This window comes from Vombatus ursinus, unplaced genomic scaffold (assembly GCF_900497805.2).
Source record: "Vombatus ursinus unplaced genomic scaffold, bare-nosed wombat genome assembly UNPS02006779.1, whole genome shotgun sequence".
Taxonomy (NCBI): domain Eukaryota; kingdom Metazoa; phylum Chordata; class Mammalia; order Diprotodontia; family Vombatidae; genus Vombatus; species Vombatus ursinus.
Genome location: NW_020946557.1, coordinates 21,884,207 through 21,910,512, shown reverse-complemented (window position 1 = coordinate 21,910,512; position 26,306 = coordinate 21,884,207). Strand labels below are relative to the sequence as shown.

At 38.6% G+C, this 26,306-nt stretch overlaps 1 protein-coding gene across 2 annotated transcripts in view; it reads right to left on the bottom strand.

Annotated features, from left to right (window-relative positions):
* Positions 1 to 713: 713 nt before the first annotated feature.
* Positions 714 to 26,306, bottom strand: part of LAMA2 (laminin subunit alpha 2) — a 793,905-nt gene continuing 768,312 nt past the window's right edge. For both annotated transcript variants that reach the window (XM_027848591.1, XM_027848592.1), the window contains 7 exons: positions 19,103 to 19,215; positions 17,841 to 18,030; positions 15,841 to 15,996; positions 13,494 to 13,647; positions 8,635 to 8,765; positions 2,646 to 2,868; positions 714 to 1,231 (listed from right to left, as the gene is read on the bottom strand). In XM_027848591.1, the coding sequence (XP_027704392.1) occupies positions 1,074 to 1,231; positions 2,646 to 2,868; positions 8,635 to 8,765; positions 13,494 to 13,647; positions 15,841 to 15,996; positions 17,841 to 18,030; positions 19,103 to 19,215 (1,125 nt within the window). In that variant the 3' untranslated portion in view covers positions 714 to 1,073. The remainder of the gene's footprint in view (positions 1,232 to 2,645; positions 2,869 to 8,634; positions 8,766 to 13,493; positions 13,648 to 15,840; positions 15,997 to 17,840; positions 18,031 to 19,102; positions 19,216 to 26,306) is intronic.

Here is a 26,306-nt window from a genome sequence, read left to right as displayed (position 1 = left end):
ACTGGGAACAGCTGCCATGAGGAAACTCCTTCCAGATGTGCAGCACCTCAGCACCTCATGGTCTTAGTTGCCTGGAACATTGAAAGGGTAAAGTGTTTTGCTAAAATCAGATGTCTTGAAGCAGAACTCAAACCTAGGTCTTCCTGGTTCTTAAGACATTTTTTTTTTTTTTTTGGTGAGGCAATCTGGGGGGTTAAGTGACTTGCCCAGGGTCACACAGCTAATAAGTGTCAAGTGTCTGAGGTCACATTTGAACTCGGGTCCTCCTGATTCCAAAGCTGGAACTCTATCCACTGCATCACCTAGCTGCCCCTTTTAAGTCAATTCTTTAGCTAACTACACTATGTTGCCTTCAAGTGAAGACTGCTACTTTTTGATCATTGTATCACATGAACTCAAGCCTTTTAAAAAAAAATCACATATGTATTTATGTATTTATAGGGTTTGGTTCTGGGGTGGTCCCAGAAATCTATAAACCTCATCAAATAAGGAAATCAAGTAATTAAATCCCTTGTTCTGAATCCCATTTATATCTACTTTCAACATGAAAAATTTGTCTAATTGTAACTCTACCCAAAGTCTCTGGTAATGAACCCAGATCTAAGAAATTATGATAATGCTGATATTAGGAAGGAGAAGAAGGTTGTGCTGATTTCCTTCCAAGTGCACAAAGAAATTAATAATCCTTTTTGCTTTTAGTAGGATGATATAATGGATGCCAAAGTAGACACACATGGAAAATGATAATAAAAATATTAATTAGAAGCAGGCCAAAGAATGCTGCTTTTACAAATTGCAGTCAAATTCTTATTCCCTAAATGCACTTTTAGGCATGTTGAAAATCTCACCATTTTATTAGGTCAGATGAACTTGTTTCAATATTAATGGCCTGCAAGAGAAATTAATCTAAAACTTGTCTGAGATCTCCCCTAAAGGGATACCACTTGAAGAGTTCATGGAGAGAATTCAATTTTGCTGCACCAATTTTTATTCATATATGTGGGTAAAGCATATTTGTTTTACTTAATACATTTGTTTCCAAAAACCCAACAAGGGATTTAAAGCATTTTCTATTAGTTGGCAGGGCAAGATACAGGCTGGACACCCTTTAGCTCCAAGGCTTTTGCAAAGTTAATTTCCAGAGCTTTGGCAGTGCCTTTGGTGAATTTCAGTGAGCGGATGCATCCTCTGAAAGGGATATTAATTGTGAGGCCAAACTGATTGAGACCATCTGAAAAACAAAAGGCAAAGGGGTTAGTGTGAGAGTAGACTTCTAGTTACCTGGGCATTTGTTGTTAGTTGATCAACAATTCAACTTGGAAGTATAGGTTGGCTGAGGATTTTGATATCAATATTTCAAACTGTAGAAAGAGAATCCCAAGCTTATTTTAAGCTCATGAGATACTTCCCTAACTTTTAAGAAATATCAATTCAGGCACTAAGGTTGGAACTGATTAATTTATAGCTGTGGAAAACTACAAAATCTGAATTTTAAAGAAAGGCATGTATTTGCTGAAATAGACAATAAGGAATCTAAAAACAGATGACTAAAAGTTAGCTTCTTACAGAGAAGCTCTATAAGAGAAACCTTATAAGAGTTTTTATACCATGAGAAAACATTTCCTGGGAAATCCAAAAGAATTAAAATGTTTCTGCAAAAGCTGAACTGGGAGAAACTCCCCTGAGGGGGCCTAAAATTTAGTTTAACTCCCATCCAGTCTCATCTCTCATTGAATATGAACAGGTAAGTTTCTACTGTCATTCACAATATCTTTGATTTTACTTGAATGACAGAGGTGAATACCATTAAAACTCAGAAACAACTCAGATAGAAACTATAGAGGTCCCCAATCTATCTTATATTTCCTCCATTATTAAAATATGGTTGTGATTATTTTGCCTTTATTCGTGTGAGAAGAAAGGTTATATGTAAATGTGGATCTATTTCTTTCATATTGCAATGATGAAAAGCAGTCCTTGGTGTTTTAAAAATTATTGCTGTATTTATTACTATCATATGCACTTGGCTTATTTTGAACTAACTTGGTCAATCTTGTTTATGGGCACTTTACATAACTCTCTGTGGTTCATATGCTGTTTTTAATGTGCTGGCTAGGACTTTTAAATGCAGATTTTTTGCTAAGGCTTCTTTGTCATATAAATATGAGCTCTTTAACAATCTAAGGGGAAAGTCAGCGATGTTTAACCCAATGATTTCTAGTACCTCCGGAAGTAATTTCAAAACTGATTTTTATGATTCCCCTGGAACATTAATCAAAAATGTAGCAGAGAGAACAACTGCTTGGAACATAATTTAGGTTAGATGTTTCATCTGTTATGAGCCAAATTCATTTCCTGTATCCTCAAACTTCCCACCAATGAAACTCAACCCATATGTTTTACGTAAGACATTCACTCATTTAAGTCATTGGGGATTTTATGGAAGGAGTTACAGAATTTGGTTTTAAAGGTACTGAGACCTGTTTTTTGGAGAATCTGATATTAAATTTCAATATTTTCAACATTTTCCAATCCACAAATACAACATCTGTGTGAGAACTGGAAGCAACAAATCCCAGTTAGTTTTGTCAGACCTTATGACACTTTATAAATGTGAGTTGTTGATTGTTGTTATCTAAACTCACCTGGGTATCCTCCAACAAAGACAGGATCGTTTGTATCAGCTGATGTAGATGCAGTGTTTGGACTCTGAGCTTCCACCTGGTTCCCATCCACTGTCAGCTCTATTTGGTGTTTGATTTTGTTTGCAGTCACCTTATGCCACTCCCCATCACACAAAGCTCCAGGGACACCAGCATCATAAACAGCAGTGAACCGGCCTGCACCATTATCCACATGGAACATGAGCTGGGTTGGGAAAATCAAACAGTTATGAATAGCCTAGTTAGAGTAATGTCCTCCCAGTACTAAATCTGATAAATTAATAGTACTGACTGATGGAAAAATAGAGAACAGGGCCAATAGATTCAAGTAAACACAGTTAAGTCATATCAAAACAAACTTGACAGGAATTAAAATATAAATATGCTCACCATGGGTTACAAATCACCATTTTGCCTCTAAGTATTTTGTGTGTATGTGGGTGTGTCTGTGGGAGGGCAAGCAATAGTCAAGTTATGCTAAGCTGGCAATAACAATTCTATCATCTGAACATTTGAAATCCATTTGGAAGCCAGATAATAAGGATTTAGTAGGCAGGCAACAGTTCTAAAGTTCTTAGCTCTTTCTCTCCCTAGACTGGAAAGCACAGATCAAAATATTTTGCTGAAGGGCTTCTCAGATTTCTAAATACTTGCTGGACCTCTTTGAAATGCTTCCAATCTTGTTTTAAAGGTAGTGGGTTCACAGCGATTCACTAATTTGATTCATCAGTGATAAGGTTCCTAGGATTTATTTTTTGAGCCTTCTCTTGTCCATGTTTTCAACTGGCTCCCTCTCTTTCCCTCAGATGCCTCATTTTATACATGTGGCTCAAAATGACATAAGGAGTTTCATTTCAAGCCGAGATCCTCAACATAGATGCTCAGGGCCCTCGGTCAGACAACAGCTAAGCTACTGAAAAGCACAGTATATAGACATTTGAAGTATATAGATGTGAAGTTTTTGTCTAAATGATAGAAATATGTGTTCAATAACATAAGCAGGTCTTGAAAATTTGAGTATTTGAGGGGATTTTTCCCCCTTTCTGAGGATGGAGAAGAAAGGGATATAATTAAGCTCCAAATGAAAACATACTAGAAAGGTTTAGCAGAAATATTGGATAGGACAGAGGCAATTGGATATGTCTGGAAAAAAATCCAACAACAAAGATGCATGAAGATAGCATTCTTAGATTATACATGTTACTGATTTTTTAAAAAATAATTTGGGGGGGGGGGTCTGTCTCTAGCTAAAGCTATTTGAATTAGTTATGTTTATCTGGGAGCAGCTTAGTCAGTAGTGAATTAGCAAGTATTCTGAGTCCAGCAGAGCGGATGCCATACCTGTGTTTATATGCTTTCCTATCCAGAGATGGATGGGAACTCATGAGACCATCTAGTCCAACTTCCACGTTTTCCAGATGAGGAAAATGAGGCACAAGTCCCACAATAAGGATCAATGGTGATATTTGAACTCAGGGCCTCTGACTTTACCCCTTCTTTCTACTCTGCCAGACATTGTAAGCTCTTTGAGAACTGTGCCTATATCTTTGTTCCCCCTAAACTCAATTTAGTGCCTTGCACGTAGCATCCCTTAATTAATATTTTAGAACTGGATTCCTCTTCTGCACACCTGGCTCTTTTTCTCTATTGTGTTGCTACTTACTGCAGCAGAAATTTGGGTCTTTAGGTAGATTTTCACAAAATCCTAGAGTTGGAATGAATATACATCAGGGGCCGAATCCAACTAGTACTGAAGCAGTATTCCCTCTACCATATTCTTGAGGAGGGATTATCCAATCTTTGCTCAAAGGCTTCTTGTTATGGGGGAAGCAATTTCAGGCCTGATTGGAACTCAGATCCTCCCAACTCCAGGACTGGTTCTCTATGCACTGAGCCATCTAGCTGCTCCTGAACCCACTATCTCTTGAGGCATCCTTTTCTACTCTTAACTAGTTTTAAGCATTAGGAAGTTTTAATTACATCTCATCTTATATCTGGCTGGTTGTAATGTTAAAAAAAAGCATTATTGAAAAGAAATCTCTACCTAACACAAAAAATAAGTATGAAATTTCTTTTTTCTTTCTTCCTTATATCCCTCTACAGTTAAAATCAGAGATAATCAACTCCTCTCACACATACCAACCACCTAGGCAAGTTAATAAGTATTTGTTAAGTACCTACTAAGTGCTAGGCTCTGTGCTAAGCACTGAGGATAAGAAGAAAGGCAAAAACAAAAACAAAAACCCCACCAAAGCAAACTCACCAAAGAAACAACAGTCCCCACCCTCAAGGAAATCTAACTAGGAAGACAATATTGAAATAACTATGTAGAAACAGGATCAATCTATCTGTCTATCTATCTATCTGTCTATCTATCTCCTGCACGCGTGCGCGCACACACACACACACATACACACACACACACACTGGAGAGAGTCTCAGAGAAAAGGTACCAGCATTTAGGGGAAAGGCATCTTGTGGAAGGTAGGATTTTGGTTGAAACCTGAAGGAAGCCAGGGAAGCCAGGCAACAGAAATGAGGAGGGACAGAATTCTGAGCATGGGCATCCAGTGAAAATGTTGTTAATTACCAAGTCTTGTTGATTCCCCCGAAGCAAAATCTTTCATGCTTCTTGTCACCTTTCTATTCTTCCTGCTATTACATGAAGGCCTCTGGGTGGGAGGTTTATTACCACCTGCCCAGATTGTTACACAAGTCTTTCTGCCTGCTCTCTCTTCCACTTCTAATCCATTCTTGGTATGACTGTAAGAATTCTTATGACCAGATCTAATCATGGCATTGCTGTGCTCAGAGAGACCTTTAGTGGATTCCTATTGCCTCCCAATTCAAGTTCAGACTCCCTTGATTGACAGTCAAGGCCCTATCCAATCTGGTGCCTCCCTAGTCTTCCAGCCAGATCTCATATCACTTCACTCCACACATTCTTATACTTGAGTCAAACTGGTCTGTTCTCTGTTTCCTAAATATGCCCTGCACCCTCTCCCCTTCATGCCTTCCTTCACACTATTCCCTATCCTTAGAATGAATAAATGAGTGAAAAAAGCATTTATTAAGCAGTTGCTACATGCAAAGCACTGTGCTAAGAGCTGGCAACCCAAGTGAAATAAGAAATATAGTTGTGGCTCTCAAGGGGTTCATACTCTAATTGAGGAAGACAGTATATAAAAGAAAATTCACCTGCAGGGCAGATGGATTGTCATGGAATTCCTTCCACTCCCCTTTTGGCTGTTTAATTAAATTCACCAAATATTTATTATGCACCTACATGTATCAGGCACTTTGCTAAGCACTGAGGCTACAAAGACAAAAGTGAAAGTTGTTGCCTTCAGTGAGATTATATTCTGTGGAAGGGAAACAACACATATATAGCTAAGTTAATTTTATACACACATATATGTACATGTGTGTGTATATATACACATAATCACGATACATATATTTATATACATAACACATATACACATGTGTGTATGTATGCACACATGTATATGTACATGTGTAAATATGTGTGTGTATATGTATATATACACTTAGACACGTACATAATGAATACAAAGCAGCTTTGAGTGGGGTGGGGAGCACTAATTACTAAGGGAATCAGGAAAGGTCTCCTCTTGAAGGAGGTAGTACCTGAGCTGACCATTGGGGGAGCTATGGTTCCAAGAGGCAGATGGGGAAGGGAGAGCATTCTAGATGTGGAGAATGGACAAAGACATGGATACAGAATATGGAATGTTATGCAAGGGAATGTTAAGTAGAACACTTTGACTAAACCATAGAGTATGTGGGAGGAGGGGAAAGGTGGCACTAATGTTGTAATAAACCCGAGAAGATGGGTCAGAGCCAGATTGTGAAGGATTTTCCCTTGCAAACACAGGGGTCAGTATTTCACTGAAGAGTCAGGGAAGCTTCCTCAGTAGGGGTCCTACTTAAGGAAGAGCATTTTGGTAGCAGTGTAGAGGATGGATTGAGGGAAAGAGAAGCTAGATGAAGCTAGATCAATTAGGGGGTTATTACAATGATTCATGTAAGAATTAATGAGGACCTGAATTCTAGTGGTAGTTGGGTAGATGGAAAGAAGGGTAGGTTGAGGGCACCACTATCTTCCCAGTTACCCAGGCTTACTACCTCAGTTTCAAACTTGACTCCTCTTTCTCACCTTGCATGTTCAATTTGTTGTCAAATACTTTTGTTTCCATCTTCATAATATCTCTCATGTATGTCACCTTCTCTGCACTCACATAGACAGCACTCTAATACATCCTCACTACCTCTCTCTTCTGTAGCATTGCAATTAGTCATCTACCTACTACTTAGTCACCGAAGAGATTTCCCTAAAGGACAGGTCTGATCACATCACCTCACCTACTTAATAAACTCCAGTGTGTCCTAAACACAAAGTCTTCTCTTTCACATTTTGTTTGTTTTAGTTTTTTGGGGGGAGGCAATCAGGGTTGAGTGACCTGCCCAGGATCACACATTTAGTAAGTGTCTGAGGTCAGATTTGAACTCAAGAAGATGAGCCTTTCTGCCTCCAGGCCCGGCACTCTATCCACTGCACTGCCTAGTTGCTCCAGTATGGCTCCTACTCATTCTTTATAGCCCTGTTTAAATGACATCTCCTTCATGAAGCCTTCCCTGATCCCCCTGGTTGATATTTTCCCCCTCAGAGCTCACACAGTTCTTTGTTTTACAGCTCTCTAGTGCATGTAACATACAATGTTATGCACTATAGTTATTTGTTTCTTATCTCCCTGACACTCTAAGCTCCATGAGTGGTATCTGAACTTTGTATTTTCCAGAATGCCTAGCAGATTTAGAGCTAAGAGCAATCCTGAAGGACTAATTAGCTAGTCCAAACCCTTCGTTTTGATAATGAGGAAATTAAGACTGAAGAGAGGTTAAATTACTTGCCCACAGGTCACATAGCCAGTAAATGTTGAGGGAGAATTTAAACTCGGGTGTTCCTGTCTCCAAGTCCAACACTATCCATCATGCTAAGTGTATTATTCAAAATACCTAAGTCATAAAGCCCTATGAACCTCCCCCTTCAGTATGGTGATGGTCTTATTATCTGTACAAGATGATCTCTGAGTCAAAAATCAGGACACATGGTCTGATAAAAAAAAATTTTCACAGTGGCCATCATCTCATTATTACAGTCCATTGACTTTGAAATCAGGGTGATCCAACATTTCACCTTTACCATCCCTTTCATTTAATGGAGTTCTTTGTAATGATATTTGCTGCAATAAGATTTAAGTAGTGTGCATTTCAGTTAGAAACCTACACATTTTGGATAGCTGGTTTGGATTTCTTTATATTTTTGTTTGAAAGCTCTTGAGAGAAACCTACCTTTCCTCCCTTTTTAGATAGTCATTGGGAGACTGTGGGCTGTTTTTGGTTGTTCAGTCGTTTTAGTCAGACTCTTTTGTGACCTATCTGAGGTTTTCTTGGCAAAGATACTGAAGTGGTTTGCCATTTCCTTCTCCAGCTCATTTTTACAGATGAGGAAAGTGAGGCAAACAGGGTTAAGTGACTTTCCCAGGGTTACACAGCTAGTAAGTAGACTGTTGGCTAGCTCATCCCTTATTTTACATGAATCATTGCTTTTATACCTTAGCTGAGACAGAGGAAGGAATCACATCCTTCATCTAGAAACACCCTGGGAGATGTGATGGATGAGTGCTAATCTACATTCTGCACAGTAGGTCTATTGGGGGAAATATGAACATTTAACCTCAAGACAAATCCAGAGATTGCATACATAAAGGCAATGAACTAAGCCAGGAACCAGGAGCCAGGAGCCAGGGGAAAGTTTCTACCTAAATAGGCCCTCTATTAACATACAATGGAATTAGGCTTATCTATAAAGAGACCAAAGATAGAATTTCTGAAGCATTTCATGACCAGCAATACATGCAGAAGTGACCTGGCTGGTGCCACTCACTTTTTCATCTACCAGTTCGATGCCCATGCCATCCATTTTTTGGCTGCTGATTCCCAGGAGAACACCAGTGGTTCTAGTTGTACGAAATTCAAACTCCACAAGAAGGTCCAATCCTACTTTGTAGGCTCCAACTGTAGAAAGAAAAGGAAAAAAAAATCGTGAGCACAAAGATGTTCACCTTGACAACTCTATATTTCATTTAAAATGTTAATCTATCATTCAGGTGAAAGAAACAACAAACATTTATTAAATTCCCACTATGTGTAAGGTACTATGTAAACTAGGTACTTAAAATGACATGGTCTCTATCCTCAAGGAACATATATTCTATACTTTCTTAAAGTCATGGCATGTACATGCAAAAAAAGCATGACACATAGTAGGACGTGAGAGGGACAAATGAGAATTCCAGTGTTTTCAGAACATTTGGGGAGAAAGCATGTTTAACTGGAGGGAATAGGACAGGCTTCATGGTAGAAGTGGTAACCAAAGGAAGAGAAGTGTTCCAGTAGGCAGAAAAGAGGAGGGAGTATATCATAGTTGTGGGGGGGTATCCCCTGGAAACATACAGAAGAGAGAATGCAGGATAAAATTGGGGAACAACTTTTAGTTCAGTTTGGCTGTAAGATGAAACAGAATAATTGGGAAAGGAAGTTGGCAAAGTGGATTAGAGGCAGATTATGAAGGGCCTTAGATGCCAGGCTGAGTGGCTTTTATCTTATTCTTTAAGCAGTGGAGAGTTATCAATAGTTTTAGAGCCACGGGAGTGATGTGGTCAAATCTGTAATAATGATAACTGTAAATGATAACCACTAAAATGTAGTCAAGAATCACACTGTTGGATTTGATCATTCCAGAAATTTCTCCTTTGAGATCATGATGATAATGTGACACATGTAATATTATTTTCACATTATAGATGAGAAAACTGAAGGACAAAGAGATTGTTTTCCTTTCAGTTTAGGTAGGATTAGATGGTTATTTTGGGACCTTCCAACTCTAAAATTTGTCATTCTGGGAAGTTACTTGCTCTTGGTCAAACAACTCATATTTGTTAGAGACTAGACTTGAATTCAGATGTTTTGAATCTAAGACCTATGTTCTTTTAATATAACTAAATTTAGAAAGTATTAATTTATAAGTCACTGGGCTAGGTGTTTGTAAAACAGATGAAGAATTAAACTGTAATACTCCTTAAGAAAAGGGACTAACTGCCTAATTCATAGAGAGGGAAGCCAATCCAATTCAGTGAGCATGTATTAAGCGTCTACTATATGTCACACTGTGCTAGGAGCTAAGGATAGAAGGACAAAAACATAAATAGCCCCTGCCCTCAGGGAACTTACATTCTACTGGACAAAAGAGTGATGCAAGTAAATACCACACAACTTGCGAAGGGGCAAAGGAGAGCTTGGAAAAGTACTATAAGAAATTTGAGGGAACACTTGACACTTACTAGCCAGGTGACCCTGGGCAAGTCACTTAAACCCAATTGCCTAAAAATAAAAAAAATTAAAAAAAAGAAATTTGAGGGAGAATTTCTCCTGGGGTATGGCTGGAGAGAGATCAGGGAAAGTGCTTCTTGGAGGTAAGCATTAATTTTCAAAAAAGGGAAGTATGGGTAGGATGGGAGAGCTAGTCTAAGCATGAAGGTGGGGGAGAGGATGGTGTTTTAATAGTTATTTAGTAAGTGGTTATGAGAACATACATTAATGATCTGAATAAGTTTATCAAATTGTCCAAATGTTGACTTTACTGGAACAGGTAACTTACACCCTCATAGTATCTCACTGATAAAATTTTATAGCTTAAACAAACTTTGACAGGTCATATACTACAATGAACCCCACTAGAAAATTCTTTAGCATTCTGTGGGTATATGAAAACCTTAGGGAGGATTCATCAGTCAGTAAGTATTTATTAAATGCCTACTATGTGCTAGGCATTTTGCTAAGTGCTGGGGGTGCAAAGAAAGGCCAAAACCATCCCTTCCTGCAAGAAAAGGATATTCTAATGGGAGAGAAAAATGTAAATAACCAGGTACATTCAATAAATGTGTGTGTATATACATATATATGCAGAGTTCATGGAGGGCAATCTCAGAGGATTAGACATTGAGGGGGAAAGGGGAATAGACTGGGAAAGGCTTATTGTGGAAGGTGGGAGTTAGCTGAATCTTGAAGGAAACCAGAGAAGCCAAGAGATGGAGTTGGAGGGAAGCAGCATTCCAGGCACAGAGTGCAGCCAGCGTAGAGGCAATGAGATGGGTGAGAGACTGTTATGTTCAAGGAAATGAAAGTAGGACAGTATAACTATATTGTAGAGGGGAATAAAGTACAGGAAGAAGCCAGGTAATTATGAGCTTTAAATGCCAAACAGAGGAGTTTATATGTGAGTCTGTAGGTAATAGGGGGCCACTGGAACTCTTTTAGTAAGGAGTGACATGGTCTGACTTTTGCTTTAGAAAAAAATCACCTTGATAGCTGAATGGAAGATGGATTGGAGTGGGAAGGGGGATCCAAGTTAGAAAGCTGTTTCAATCGTCCAGGCTGGAGATAAAGGAAGTAGGAGAAATGTGTCTGCCATACAAGATGGAAGGGGAGAACAGGTCTGACCAGGAATCACAGAATAATAAATAGATAAAAAAATGTATAGTCTAAATATATACCTCTCCTTGTAAGAATGGATTTGCCTTATAATAAAAAGAATATCCAAAGAATTGAAAATTAATACCACACAGAGGGCAATAGAATGGCTTGTAATGGGTATGAGTAGACTGTAGCATATGCCAATGAGACATTTTAAAGAAGAAGAGAAAAAGATATCATTGGGGCAATGCATGGATGATAGGAAGCAAAAGTGGGTTGATCACAAGGTACGATAGATACTGTCTTAGGACTCCACTGGTATCTCCATGATGTCTGGTAAGAGGAAGGAAGGCCCCCAAGTGTGGTTTATGAATATGTTGGGGCAATTTTATGGGTAATTGAAGGGAAAAGGTACACAAGATGGACTGGCTTAGCCAGGTTATGATATGAGTTGGAGAGAATATTCAAATTGATGAAATCACAGATCTATTTGAGTATTTGAGGATGAGGAATAGGACAACTACAACTACTAGTATTACAATTACTATCACCATTACTACTATTACTCCTACTAATATATCTGTTCCTACTACCATTACTATTACTACTCCTACTACTACTCCTACTACTACCATTACTGCTGCTGCTATTGCTGCTATTACTATCGCCACTGCTACTACTACCTTGCATTTATAGCACTTTAAGGTTTACAAAGTACTTTTACATTTTATCTCATTTGATTCTCACAACAACTCTGTAAGGTATGTGTTATTATTATCCTTTATTTTACAGATGAGAAAACTGAGATTGAAAGTGATTTGCCCAAGGTCACAAAGTTAGTAGGTATCTTAGGCAGGATTTGCACTCACTTCCAGCACTCTATTCATTGCACCACTTATAGCTAATAATAACTCATGTTTCTATAACCTAATGATTTTAAGAGTGCTTTCCTTATAATACAATCCTCTGAAGGTCAATATGCAATTTCCTTATCCCCATCTTACAGATGTTCAAATAGAATCTTAGAGATTCTGTCCATAGCTAATAACTCTCAGGATGAGGCTTTCAACTCAGATCTTCCTCCTCCATGTTCAGTGCTTATTCCGTCCAACCATGCTTCCTCCATTATTACTGATCACCAGGCAAGAAAACTCTGTTACGTCCTCCAAGTCTCTTACTGAATTTGTTTGACTTAGTTTTGCTCAGGATCCTCTTCATGGATACCCTCCCCTGTCTTCATTCTTCTTCCTAACCCATCCCACTCTCTTCTTTTCACCTCTTGCTCTTTCTTTGGGAACAGTAATCGAATCAATGGCAACAGTGCTACCAAAAAGGATGTGACAATCGACTCCACTCATCATCCCAGTGAATCCCTAGACCAAAACTCCCTTCCTGGACTCTTGTCCCTGAATATGTGTTATATCCAAAGGTTTGCTGGATGGAGCCTGTTGTACTTTGTGAGAGCTGGTTGTTAAATTTTCGGTGTGAGCGTTGACGCCTCACAAGTTGGCAAAGGCTACAAATCAGGGATCGACTTATTGTTCTGTTTATTGTCTAGACTTAACAAAGTGATGGAGAAAATGTTAATAAATATAGTTTAAAATTAAAAGTATTTCATGTGTATATTTTTCCCTGAGAGAGCTGGTTAAACATTTAATAGTATGTTGCTGGCAACATCCCCTGATTAGAATATAATCTATATATAAGCAGGGACTATCCTATTTTTGCATTTCTATCACTAGCACCTAGGCGTGGCACCTGGCACAATGACTGGCATAGAGTAGGCACCTAATAAAGGCTTGTTCATTTAGTCCTCTTTCATTAGAATGTGAACTCTTTCAGGGCAGGGACTAGTTTTGCCTTTACTTACATCTTGAATGCATAGCACATAATAAATGTGCTTGTTGACTGATATTGATTCACTCTGTGTTGCTTAGGCTCAGGTATACTTATTTCTATAATTTCTCCAGGTGATCATACACATGTAAATTATTATCATTTCTAGCATAAATCCAGGACAATCATTCAGGAATTAGGAGATTTTTTCCAACCAGCTTGAAATTCACATATATGTATAATCACACACATATACATATAATGTTATATACCACACATTTATACAGTATATAATGTTACATATAACATGATTTTTGATAAGTATACACATATATTCCTTATGTTTAACATGCATATATTATGTGTTATTCATAGATGTATAAGTTATATGTGCACATATTTAATATTCAACATGAAAGAACCCATTAGCCTCACCTGCTTTGGCAAAACCTGTTCCATCAAAGTATGTTCCTTTTTGAGCATTTACATAACACGTGCCAACATTGAAGCTGGAGGTTGGATTTTCAAGGTCTGCAGGAGCCTCTGCCATTTGAAGATTCTTCATGCAGCCATCGATGCTGTAGACAACCTAAATTTCAAAACAAATATTTAAGGTATTTATAAGCCTTTGCCTTCACCAAGAGACATTATTAAGAGTAAGAAACTTTTTAAAGGAAATACTTAGTTACTGCTGGAATAATTCTAAAGATTGGCCTAGTTTAAACCTCAAGGTTTTAGGGTGTAGGTTGAGAGCAATTGGGCAACTATCACCAAAGTAGTCAGCATCTTGCGTGACATGTGTAAGAATGTGATTTCTTTGAGGAAAAAAACTCACTTTTTTATTTGTAGCGTACCTTGTACGGTGCCTGGCATATAGTAGTTGCTTAACAAATGCTTTTGATTAGTTGATTATATGGTTGATGGTCCTTATTGTGAGCAGTCCCATGAGAGCACTGATTTGTTAGTGATTCACTCATAGGATCCATATGACTATTATCAGCAATGATCTATTATATGGTACATACTGTAAATTACATTAAGAATAAAGTTTTCAAATCTTAAAAATTTGCTTCACTTGTGTAACTAAGTAGAGCTTTCTAGAAATCATTTATGGTTTAGGGATCTAGACTCTTTTCAAATAATAACTTTTCCCTATTTGGTTGATGAAATAATAATCAAAGTAAATTGCTTTTTACCACTTTTCGGAACTGGTTACAAAGATTTTGACTCTTATTTTTGACGGCCAGAGATAGTGCATTGGAAGGAAATTAGCACTAATGTTTTCAGGGAGAATCCAAAATGTCCCCATACATCTATGGATAAAATGCCTAATCAGCCCTTGTCTTTGCATAATAATACCTTATTTTTGTATGGTACTATTAAATTTACAAGTTGCTTTTACCCATGTCATTCCATTTAAGCTTCCTTAACACTATAAGGAAGGCTGATAGAGCTGAACGGGATATAGGTATCATCTAAGATGTGCTCTTTTTATAAATGAACAGATGATACCCTGAATTTGGCTCATAAATATCAGGACCATAATTTGAACGCTGGACCCATGACTTTAAATTCAGATATTTTTTCCTCCACTGTACCACATCGTTACCAACAGAGCAAGTAGTGGTGTCTCCATTTTTTTTTTTTTTTTTTTTTTGGTGAGGCAATTGGGGTTAAGTGACTTGCCCAGAGTCACAGCTAGTGAGTGTTACGTGTCTGAGCCTGGATTTGGACTCAGGTCCTCCTGACTCCAGGGCTGGTGCTCTACCCACTGCACTACCTAGCTGCCCCAGTTGTCTCCATTTTATAGAAAAGAAAACTGAGAATTAGAGCAGTTCAGTATTTTGCCAAAGGCCACATAGCTAGTAGGTGAATGTGGGTTAACAGGTTTTGTTTTTCTTTTTGTTTCTAGAACTGTGATTTTATCTGGCTCCAATGTAGATCTACAACTGTTCCTCAATGTTTCTGCAAACATTTCTCTCAGAGCACCAAAATGCTAAATGCTGCGGCATTAAGATATTAAATATCCTGCTTAGAGTTGCAGAGACAGTATGTATCAAAGGCAGGATCTGAACTTACTTGTGTACAGGGAATTCCCTATTAATACAAATGTGAGACAGCATGATGAAGTGGGGGGAAAAACCATTAGATTGGAATTGGGGTTGGTTTCGAATCCCAGCTCTGCAAGGAGCTACCTTTGTGACCTTGGCCTAGTCATTTACCCATTCTAGGCCTCTATTCGTATATAAAATTAAATGATTCCAACTCTAAATTTATGATCTTCTATTAAAAGAGGCCTAATATAGATGTTCCAAAAATTATACCTCTAGAATCTTTTCCTATAGCTAATATAATAACAATAGCGAACATTTACATAGTGCTTACTATGTGTTGGGCACTATGCTAAGCTCTTTATAAATACTATCTCATTTGGTCCTTATAACAACACTGGGAGGTAGGTGCTATTATTAATCTCCATTTTTACTGATAAGGTAACTGAGGCAAACAGAGGTTAAGTGGCTTGCCCAGGATTACATAGCTAGTAAGTGTCTGAGGCAGATTTGAATTCAGGTCTTCCTGACTCTACTCTGGGCACTCTATTTCTATATGTGGCCATACTTAGAGAATTTTTTTTGAGTCTCTCCAAAAGACCATTATAGTTGGTATCCTTAAATAAGTTTTTAAAAAGTTGAGAAAAGGGCTAGTTTATTGCCATAGTGACCAAAGAAAATTTGATGTCCAAATGACTCCCTGAAAATACAATAATATTTTAAGCTCTTACTGGACCAATTCTTCTTGTTGTGTAGTTGATGGGCAGCCCTCCAACATACAGCATCCCCACAACATCCAGGATATCAGCTTTCTTGGGGCTGGTTGTCCTGTTAGAAGCACTATCTACAAGTAAGATTCCTTCTTGCTTGGTCCGGAAGATCTTAATCTATTTTTTCAAAGAAATGTGTTACATTTAGTACTCATAATAACCAAGATTGGACAGATTCCATATGTACAAAGAGATAAGAATCAGGAACTCCCAGTCCTCATGAATTTAAAGAGATTTTGTAGGTCAAGTTTCATTCAGGTTAAAGAACTGGAGCATAGATTGCTGAGTTTGCATTCCTAACAAGTTTGTACCTCAAACAACTGAGATAGAAAACAGTATGAGGAAACAGCAGTTGTTGAGTTATTTGGGAAAAAAGGTAGATAATTTTTCATGAACCTCTATAGACTTTTTTGTGCTGATAGGGATTTATATGTGCTAAAAAAACAAAAACAAAACTTCCCTCTAATGTAAAGTTTAAAAAGTACATTAGTTCAACTGAGCAAGCGTCAATTAAGTTGGGCCAAACCAACATAATTTCAGAAAAGATACATTACTCTGTTTAATAAGCCACCTCCTTTACACAATTAACTAACAGGAGTGCCTCTTGAACTGTTCCAGCATTTCTGCAGCAGCTGAAACAGATGGATTGATATGAAGCTTAGGGAGGAATATGACAGATTATTACATTGTGCAAATGAGGTGAATATGTTTCTTGGGTAGAGGAAAGTATAGAGAATGAAGACTGGTTTTTTGTATAAGAATCCTGGTGTATGAATAGAGGAAAAGGATACTATGAACCAATGAAGTGTTGGTCTAAGTTTATGCCGCAGTGGTTCTCAAACTTTTTTGCTCATTCCGCAGTATTATTCTCTGCCTATGGAATCATAGCCTATTATGAGATGGGGGACACTTTCATGTAGAATTTGAAAAAGATTAGCACATGCTGGTCAAAGCAGAGTCACATGAAGGTTTAGGTCAGGAAAGACCGCAAAATACAAATTTCAGTTTGGAATGAGAGTACCTAACTCCCCCTCCCCCCCAAAAAAATGAAAAAAAAATCCTTACTTTACATCATTATTAAGTGTCTTTGCTTACCTCCTCACCTCAATAGTCTATTATATTTAAAAGCATTATATTTAACTGTAGAGAAGAGTAAGTATTGAATGCTAGTTGATGATGATCAGCTGTAAGTCAGTAAGTATAAAGAATCCATTTGTCATTTCCAGGATGGGCTTGAGTTCACCTTAAATATTTTTTTGTAAGGTTGTCTGGCCCTTTTACAAAGGATGGATGTCACACTTAGATGAATTAATATGCTAGAATCTGGCATCAAGTGATACACTGCACTGAAAGTTTAAAAAATTTTTTTTGACAATTCGTGGGACTGGTTGGAAGTGGCGAGGGATATTGAAGCTTTATCTTTATAGGCTGACACAGGTGTGGAGACTTTTATGAATTAGCATTTTCTGAGCCTCTTTCAGGACAGAGATACTCTAACCATCCTTTCTTTTTCTTTTTTAATGTGTCAGCAGGTTCTATCAGCCACATCAACACAATTCAAGCAAAAACAGGATACTAAGATTGTAAAGTATTTTCTGTACCTGCACTTATACTAGTTTTAGGATATAGGGCTGAGCTTTTAGAAGGTGCTCCAAATAATTTCTTTAGAAACTATACTCATCTAAAGCAGGTTAAAGGGTTCCATCCTACAGATGAGGCTGCTGAGACTTTCTGGTAGGCCAGGAAGTACTTCCCCACATCACACAAAGAGATACTCATAGCTTCCTGGGAGAGGGTGGCAAACTCCATTCCCTGAACCTCTTTTAGATTTTCCCCAAAACCCTTCTCCTTTTCCCCTACTGTTAGGGGTAATACCTGGAAGGGTAAAATGATACTTTCTGGAGGAGATCCTCCATGGCTTCAACTAAGCAAAGCGTAACCACATATCCCTGCCCTGATACCTTGTGCCACTGACCATCGTTGATTTTGGTGGGGATCATAGTACTTGTGTTACCGCTCCCGAGGTCATAGCTGAAGTAGGGCATGCCGTTCTTCAGCTGGACTGTAGCAAAATCAGCATGGTTGATGCGAGCCATGTAAAACATCAAGCCTGATTCGGCTTCAGTTCGTATTTCAAATTCAATTGTGAGGCTGCAAATATAAGAATTTTCAAAGTCACGGGAAATGCTGCAAGTTTTGAAGTTATTATTAGAAGACCAGGGTTCAGTTGCTGATTTTCAAAGATCTTTTTTTTTTCTTTCGGTCAGAGAATGAAGCAACGATCCCCTTTTTCATTTTTAAAATGAATTGGGGCTGGGTCCTCTTAACAGAGAGATAGGGAACTACAGTAGCAGAATATTATATACATTGTCAGTCAGGGTCACTATATTGGATTGCTTTTCCTAACTTTTTTCCCGTTACAAAGGAGTCTGTGAGGCAGTTTATATTCCGAAATAACTGTAGTATAAAAGAAAAGTATATCAATAAACTTTTTAAAAAGATTAAAAACAATAAAATAATGTGAGGGCAGGCAGGAAATCACTTTTATGGACCTCCTATAGATGGGGCAAATTTCCATTATTCCAAGTTGTAGTACGTAGGCTTTGGGCACCAAGGATTTTGATGACCTACTATGTCAAAGAATGATGTCTCATAGACCCAACATATTTAATTCTATACTACTTTGCTCTGGATTGTGGGGGGGGGTCCTGGTATTTATTTAACTGGTATGAATGTAAATATTGAGTCGTTTCATTGATCACTCGTCATCAGAGCCCAAAAGACTAGAATTAAAAAAAAAATAATCTTCACAGAACATTGTACGCAAACAGCACTGAAAAGTGTTTTCAAATCAACTTTCAAATACAAATTCAGTAGGGATGGGTGAGAGAAGAGGGACACATGGAAAGTCCCACATTGGCAAAATGGGTAGAGATTTGAGGGCATAGTAAAGCACACTGCGTATCAGGGAAAGGAGTGGCTCACCTATACTGTAGTAACTAGCGAGTCCTTATCTGGTAGCTTCTCATTTTAACTAGTTATTCTTGCTAACCAGGTAACTAGATAAACTCAGTTGTTAATTCAGTGTATTCTAGTTGCAGGAGTGTTAGTGCTATTAGCATTATCTATATTTTGGAACCCTGGAGAAAAGACCCTGTTGCTCTGCCTTTGTTAGGGCTTGTCTTGTTTTATAATTATTGTTAGATATCAGAATCAGACATACCTGTTTTTAACTTTGGTGTCATCAAAAGCAATTGCAATATGGCTGTTTCTTGAAAGTCCAAACTGCTTGCTTCCTATCAAAAGAGCTGGTTCTGTATCTGCAGCACAAGGTCCCTGTGAAACACCAAGGTAATGGTCAGTCACGGAACTATGGATTTTGCTACTAAGAGGCTCTTGTTTCCTAATTGCTTTAAGAATATATATTTTGTGTGGTACAAGGGCAGAGAACATGTCTTATATTTCTCTTATATCTTTTGACATCATTTAACCCAGTTCTGAGTAGCCAGTAGATACTTGATCAATACTTACTGATTGGCAATTGATTTTTTTTTAAATATCCTTAGAAGAAAAATATTGCTTTTATTGTGGGAGCTCATCTTCGTGGTACAGTAATACACCTATTAATGATGACAATGCATTCTAGTAATACACATTGTCAGAAGCCTCATTATTATAGGTAGCAATAGCCGGGAGGCCCAGGGATATATTCCAGACATAGAACGCTCTCTTTCCCGGGGTGGGGGGGGGGGGGGGGGGGGGGGAGAGGCAGAACCTTTAGTGGTACATAGGGAGAGAGGGGGAAGCTGTGGAGTGGGTATCTTTCCTACCTTACCAAAGTAGATGCCAGCAACCCAATCCTTAACTAATGTAATATTTTTTCCTACTTTCTTAGGATAAACTTATACTTAGGGGCATGACAGTTGCATCTGTCCAAGGCCTGAGCAGTGCTTGCCCATTTCCCCTCCCAAGTGATGTGGTTTTGCAAGAAGAGAAGTGGGGTTCTCCCCTGAAGCCCTGACCTGCCTTTGACAGGTATGCCCCTGAGAAAGTGATAGTGTCTGGCCCTGTTCAGCTGCCGCCAAAGCATTCAGAGGATAGAATGACCTTCTAACCCCTTCTGTACTTAGGCCAGCTTCATTAAAATGAGCTTTGTTTTCAGAAGATATATTCATTTGAAACTTCCCTACCAAGTAAAATGTCAATATATGCACCTAGGATGTGGGTTCATGTGATAATGTATATAAATTGCTTTATGAGCTTTAAGGAGTCATATAAATGCTAGCTATTACTGTTATTACATAAGATTTCTAAAGAGAAAACCTGTTTCACATTTTTTTTCTTCCAGTTTTTTTTCTTTCCTTGTTAAACAAAAGTCTGGTCTTTTAGAAAGTCACGGTGTATTTAGACTTTGAAGTTAGTGAATTAAACTTTTAAGTTGGTCTATTCAAACCCTTAATGGTTTGTTGCTAGGCAACCCAGCACTTTCTTAGCCATAACTCACTGTAACTAAACTTATACCATTAAACCATCAACATTCTAGGGGCTCTTCCATAGACACGTAAGACAAATAATTAGCTGGCCATGCCCTGTTCTCAAAGCTCTCACTCCCACAGATAACCAGAGGCTATTGGAATGAGAAAGGTCCCCATTCCCTTCCTTCCTAACTTATGAGAAGCTATTATACAATGGTGACTCTTACTAGAAAGCATGCACTCTGACCAACACATCTACGTTTGAGTCCTGCCCACCTTCATTATGATTGGCCCTAACCTCTGACTACATGCTGACTCAGCAATGATGTCCAAAGACCAGGATTCAGCAATACCTGAAAGCCAATTCGTTCTTTCCTGTATAGTGTGCCTCAGTTGTGACTCATCAGAACCTGGGGAATTGCTATTTGAAAAGGAAAATTTTCTTCCCTCCCTCTCTCTAACCCTCCATTCCTTTCTCCCCCTCCGCCCTTTTTTCCCTTTTGTTAAGCTAGGCCAAACAGAAAAGCTCTGCAACAGCAGGTAAAATGCTTTAAGTGTTTTGAAAATGCTTTTAAGTCACTCTTTATGGAAATGCTTTCCCACTTTTCTCTGCCCCCCACCCCCACCCCAGGACTGGATGGGCTTGTTTGGGGGCTGGCTATAAAAAGACACACTGTGGCAATAATCCACACTGATATTCAAAGAGCAGTGGGTGGAAATGTTATTCATCTGCACTAATGAACCCTATTTGGGATGAATATATAGCACCTTCCTCTAGACACAGTGGCTAACTGCAAAAAATAGCACAGATGGAAAAGTCTTAGGAGCTTAATGTCTCAGCAGCCCATATTACAAATAGAATTGGGGTGGGGGGCACAGTATCTATTCACAGATTTGAAATATCTCCATCGCCAAGGAAAATAGCCCCAATAATACACATGCCTTTTCACCCTGCTAAGGTCATCCCTGCAAATTCTGTAATAGATTCCTGCCTGCAGTGAATGAATCCATGAGAGGGCAGAATTTGATTAAACTGCTCCAAACTCTCTCTGCAATGACACAGATTCACTATTCTCTTTGAAAAGGAGATGATTGAAAAAGTCAGGTAAGAATGAGGAATTAGGGAATAATGGGTAGCCTGAAGGAATATCACCAGGAGGTTATTTTGATGCTGCTGCTGCTACCCTCAAAATCTTGTAGATTGCAACTTTAAATAGAAAGATAATTATGAACTTCTCTACTATAATAATAAAAAAGAAGACAAAGTGACACTAGTATTATACAAAACATTTGTGGTATGTATGTTAGAGATCACCTGTTCCTTCCCAGGCCAGGCCACCTGGATGCTTGAGCCCATAAAAGCTGAGGTTGAACACGTGCCCCTGAGAACTGGTGGAGTGTATGAAACAGGAAGCTAGCTGATCCAGACCTAAGAGGCCACTCCCTGTCTGCAGAAAAGGTGCTATTTAATCATCCTATCCTTGACTGGAAAAGGACAGTGGTTTTACAAAGATCATCAGGGCTCAGATGTTCTTAACCTGGGGTTGGTGAACTTAAAAAACGGCTGCCACCATCATTTTGGGAAGATAAAAATTTCAATATAATTTGGTTTCATTTGTTAATTCTGTTGCATTTTATTCTAGGCATTAAAAACGTTACTCTGAGAAAGGGTTCATGGGTTGGCCAGACTGTCAAAGGGGTGCACGACAAAAAAGTTTGAGAATCTGTGATTTAGGCAGTTCCCACCGACAAAGGGAACTCTGAAAGAAGCTTTCACCATCGAGGCAAAAGATGTCATGAACCCCGTGGGTTAGACTTCTGTAACCAGTCTGCCCCAGAAGCAGGAAATAACATGAGGCGGAAGCAGTGGTTAATGAAACACTGTTCTCAGATTAGTCAAGGTCACAGCAGATAAATAATGGCAACTGACAACAGGTAACTCTTAAGTGTTATTGCCAAAGTAGGAAACTATTAACTGCTTTGGTTTTGTGACCCCTCCCCTCCATCCTCTTCAAAGATGACTCCTATAGCTGTTTACTATTGAACAGGAGTCTAAACAATGACCTTTAGTAAATCTGCTTTCATCTCCCTTAAAAGCAAAATTTGTAATTGTACACATAAAGTAAGAATGGCTACATACAAGAAGATTTGGATAATGCATCTAAATCCTAGGTTTAAATTGTGATGGTGTGGGGGTGGATCTTTACTAAATCTCTAATCAGATGCTTTCACTGGTAAGACATTAGATCACTCAATAAGTTAGTCATTAAACATTTATTAAGCATCAACCACGGGGCAGGCACTATGCTAAGCACTAGAGATACAAGACGCAAAAGACAGTCCCTACCCTCAAGGAGCTCACAATTTAATGAGATTAGATGTCCTGGCTTCCCATGGGTAGGGCCTCTGGGGCTTATGTTTGAATTGGACAGTAGGTTAATTTGAAACAGGGTCAGTGCCACTCCATCTGTCCATCAGTTTCTACATCACCAAGGTGTCAGGATTCTCTACCATGGTTGTTGCCATCTTCATAAAGCATTTTCCTTTGGGTGTACCTCTCTATTTTCTTGACTCCCTACATTACAGATAGGAGGCTGTGGAGCATTCACTTTATGGTATCAATTAGTAGGATTATAAGTGTTAGTGCTAGAAAGGGTCTTAAAATCATCTAGGCCAGTCTTCTTTTCTTTAGAGATGAAGAAACTGAGGTCCAGAGAGGTAATATGCATCTGATTTAACCATGGATTCTCAGGTGCCAAATACAGGTCAAGGGTTTTGTTTTTCTTTCTTATTTTATTTTATTTAGGCAATTGGGGTTAAGTGACTTGCCCAAGGTCACACAGCTAGTAAGTGTCAAGTGTTTGGTCTGAGGCCACATCTGAACTCAGGTTCTCCTGACTTCAGGGCCAGTGCTCTATCCACTGCGCCACCTAGCTGCCCCTTTCCTTCTTATTTTAAAGGAGAACCAGAATGTGCCTAGATACTAGAAAAAACAGAATGATATTTTGTCATTCAAGATTCAGGGCTAATTCTCTACCTCGAATAAATACAGCTTTATTTTGAGAAATCAGGAGGGATTGTAAGTGAGGCAATTTAAAGGGACCATTAATTTCAATGCATACTGTAAGATGGTTTTACATCCTTCACATTAACAAGAAGTAAGGGAAGTACACCAGCCTCATCATAGAAATGTTTTGTCCAGCTTGTTTTGAAAGCACGGACTCTTTAAACCCCTTATTGCAATGGGTACCTTTGTTACAGAAGTGCAAATCAATCTCAACATGTTACAATTCTGCCACCTTGTGGTCACAACTCAAAAATGCTGCTAATGTAAGGGGAAAAAAATAATACCAAAAAAATCAGGACACAGTGTTTACTGTTTACCTGCCTCATCCTATAAGATGCAAGGTAAGAAGCCTACTGAATAACTACTTGGGTGAAGATTCTAAATCTGGCAAAGTGACTAACTCTGGGTGGCTTAGGTGGCTGTGTAGAACAAGGTAGAGGCAATGAATGCTGTTCTAGGGAATTGTGTATTGAAGTAGCCAGAGCCATTGATGGATAATAGAAACAGTAACTTTTCACCCTCAGTACACACTCTTATCATTTCAGGTCAGTAAGACGAAATAGTCATTTTCCGTTGCTGGTGGATGGATGACCCAGGTGAAATGAATTTTTGATCTCTGTCTAGCATTTAGTTAATTAGCAAGCATTTATTGGGAACATCTGGGGTGCAGAGTAACAGGCCAGATACTAGTTTTAGTCTTTAAACCTGACTTGAACAAGACATATCTTTGGACTTGTCATTAGTATGGTGAAGTGTTAAATGGGTAGGGAAACCTATCATTTTCTCCTTCGTAGATTTCATAAACTTGCTAATTGATTTGTGATAAAAATAGTTATAGCAAGTGGTATGCTCTTTTATGACGTCCTCCAATAAATAAATGAGCAAATGCCAAGATTAAGCATTTGGGTGCTTTTCAGAACATTGACTCCCCTATTGTTTAGTGGGAAATCAAAGTATGGCCAATTCCCTGTCCATGAGCTGTTGGAAATTACAGATGCAGCAAAGCCTTCTTTATATAGTCGGAACGGTTGACTGAATAAAATAGAACTTCTCGAAGTACTGTGTCTATGTTCCATTTTGCCTTTAAATACTCATCAGTGTCTAGACATATTTGCTCTTTGTTCAGGAAAATGCTGTACTAGCTTTTAAAACAACAACATCAGTCCCAACAGAGAAATAGCTTTCATGGCCACCCAATACAATGATACTTCTAATATACTCAGCTCAATCCTACTCTCCCAGCTTTCACATTTCAGCCACTTGACTGAGGTTAAAAGTTCAACTTTCTGGGCATGTAAACCCACTCAAGCAAAGCAAGCCATAAACAAACACTTGGTACAAATGCAATGCATACTTCAAGAGGACGAGTTACCATAGGACAAAATGTTTTTCTCCCCATGAGAAATATCCCAGGAGTTTGACAGTCAGAATATAGTATTGCTTCTGTGCTCAAGAATCAAAAGTGCCCTTCTGGGAGTATTTGACGACAATCAGGGAACTTTTAAACTGTATTCTCAGAATCTTGGTCTTCCCTCTGATAAGAATGGAAGTTTTATGAGAAAATATTGCTGCTAGTGCTATTTCTACTTAAAATATTAAATCTGAAAACACGAATGTTTCAAAAACAGTTTGTGAAGCAATCTTTTTCGGTATGAAAACAGGCTTAGTTTCCTCTATTTTGCTTCAAACTTTCCCAATTCTCCTTTATCCCAGGGGTACTCTATATCACCGGGTCCCTGAGACTAGCCTTTGTGGGTTCAGCTAACAGATTGTCCTGTGGTTGGGTCTGTCTGGGAAATGATGTTGGAATCCTTTGTATGGGGCAGGACTGTTTCTAGAGTTCTTGAGCCTATGTGTGTGCTTTGGCATAGAGCTGTCCCTAGAATGTGGTAAATCCAAACAGCAATACTGTTTTATGTTTTTCGGGGGGCAGAAAGGGGAGGTACAGGGAGGAGGTGGCTGCTGCCATGATTAGTAGATGCAAGTGACTCAGGGAGGCACTTTCTGGGGAAAAGGAGTAGGTCTTAACCAACTGGACCTCAGGTTCATATATATGTAGTCTCCAACATACAAATAGGTTGTGTTATATGTGTTCCTAATTTAAAACCATATGAGACTCTATTATTCTGGATTTAGTTCCATCTCACAACGAAGAACTGGTTGCTAATGTTTGTTGAATTTAATTTCTCATTTATGAGCCTGTTTTCTCTTCGGTAATATGGGGATAATTATAATAGTGCCTACCTCCTAGGGTTGTTGTAAGGATTAAGTGAGACAACACACACATCCATATATACACACACACACACACATATATACATATGCACACACATATACATACACACACATATGTATATACTCTGACGAAAAGAGAAGAGTGACCCACAACAAGATTTCAAACTTGTAAGACTGGGTCAATAATAGTGCCATGCTGTCTTAGAGTGGGTAATAGTCAAGGGAAGAAAAGCTGGACATAGTTATATATGTGCCTTAGACTTTAGGAAAACATCATTCCCAAAGTTCAGAGAAATGGATAGGGTAAGACACTGGATCTGTATGTTTATGGATAGAGAGGAGCTCCAAGATAAAGAGTCCCCTCCTTGCCTCTGTTCATTATCTCCTTTTTATCCTGTCTGTATCTTATTCTTATATAAAGATATAGATTTTGCATGTTGCCTCCCCCATTAGATTATGAACTCCTTGAGAGTAGGGACAGTTTTTGGCCTGTTCTTGTATCTCTACTCAGCACAATACCTGGCACATAGTAGGGGCTTAATAAATGCTTGTTGTTTGACCATCTGACAATATGGTTGGTATAATGGTATAATGGTATAATGTTATAATGATGGTATAATGATACCATGGCTGCCTCTAAGAGGGAAAAG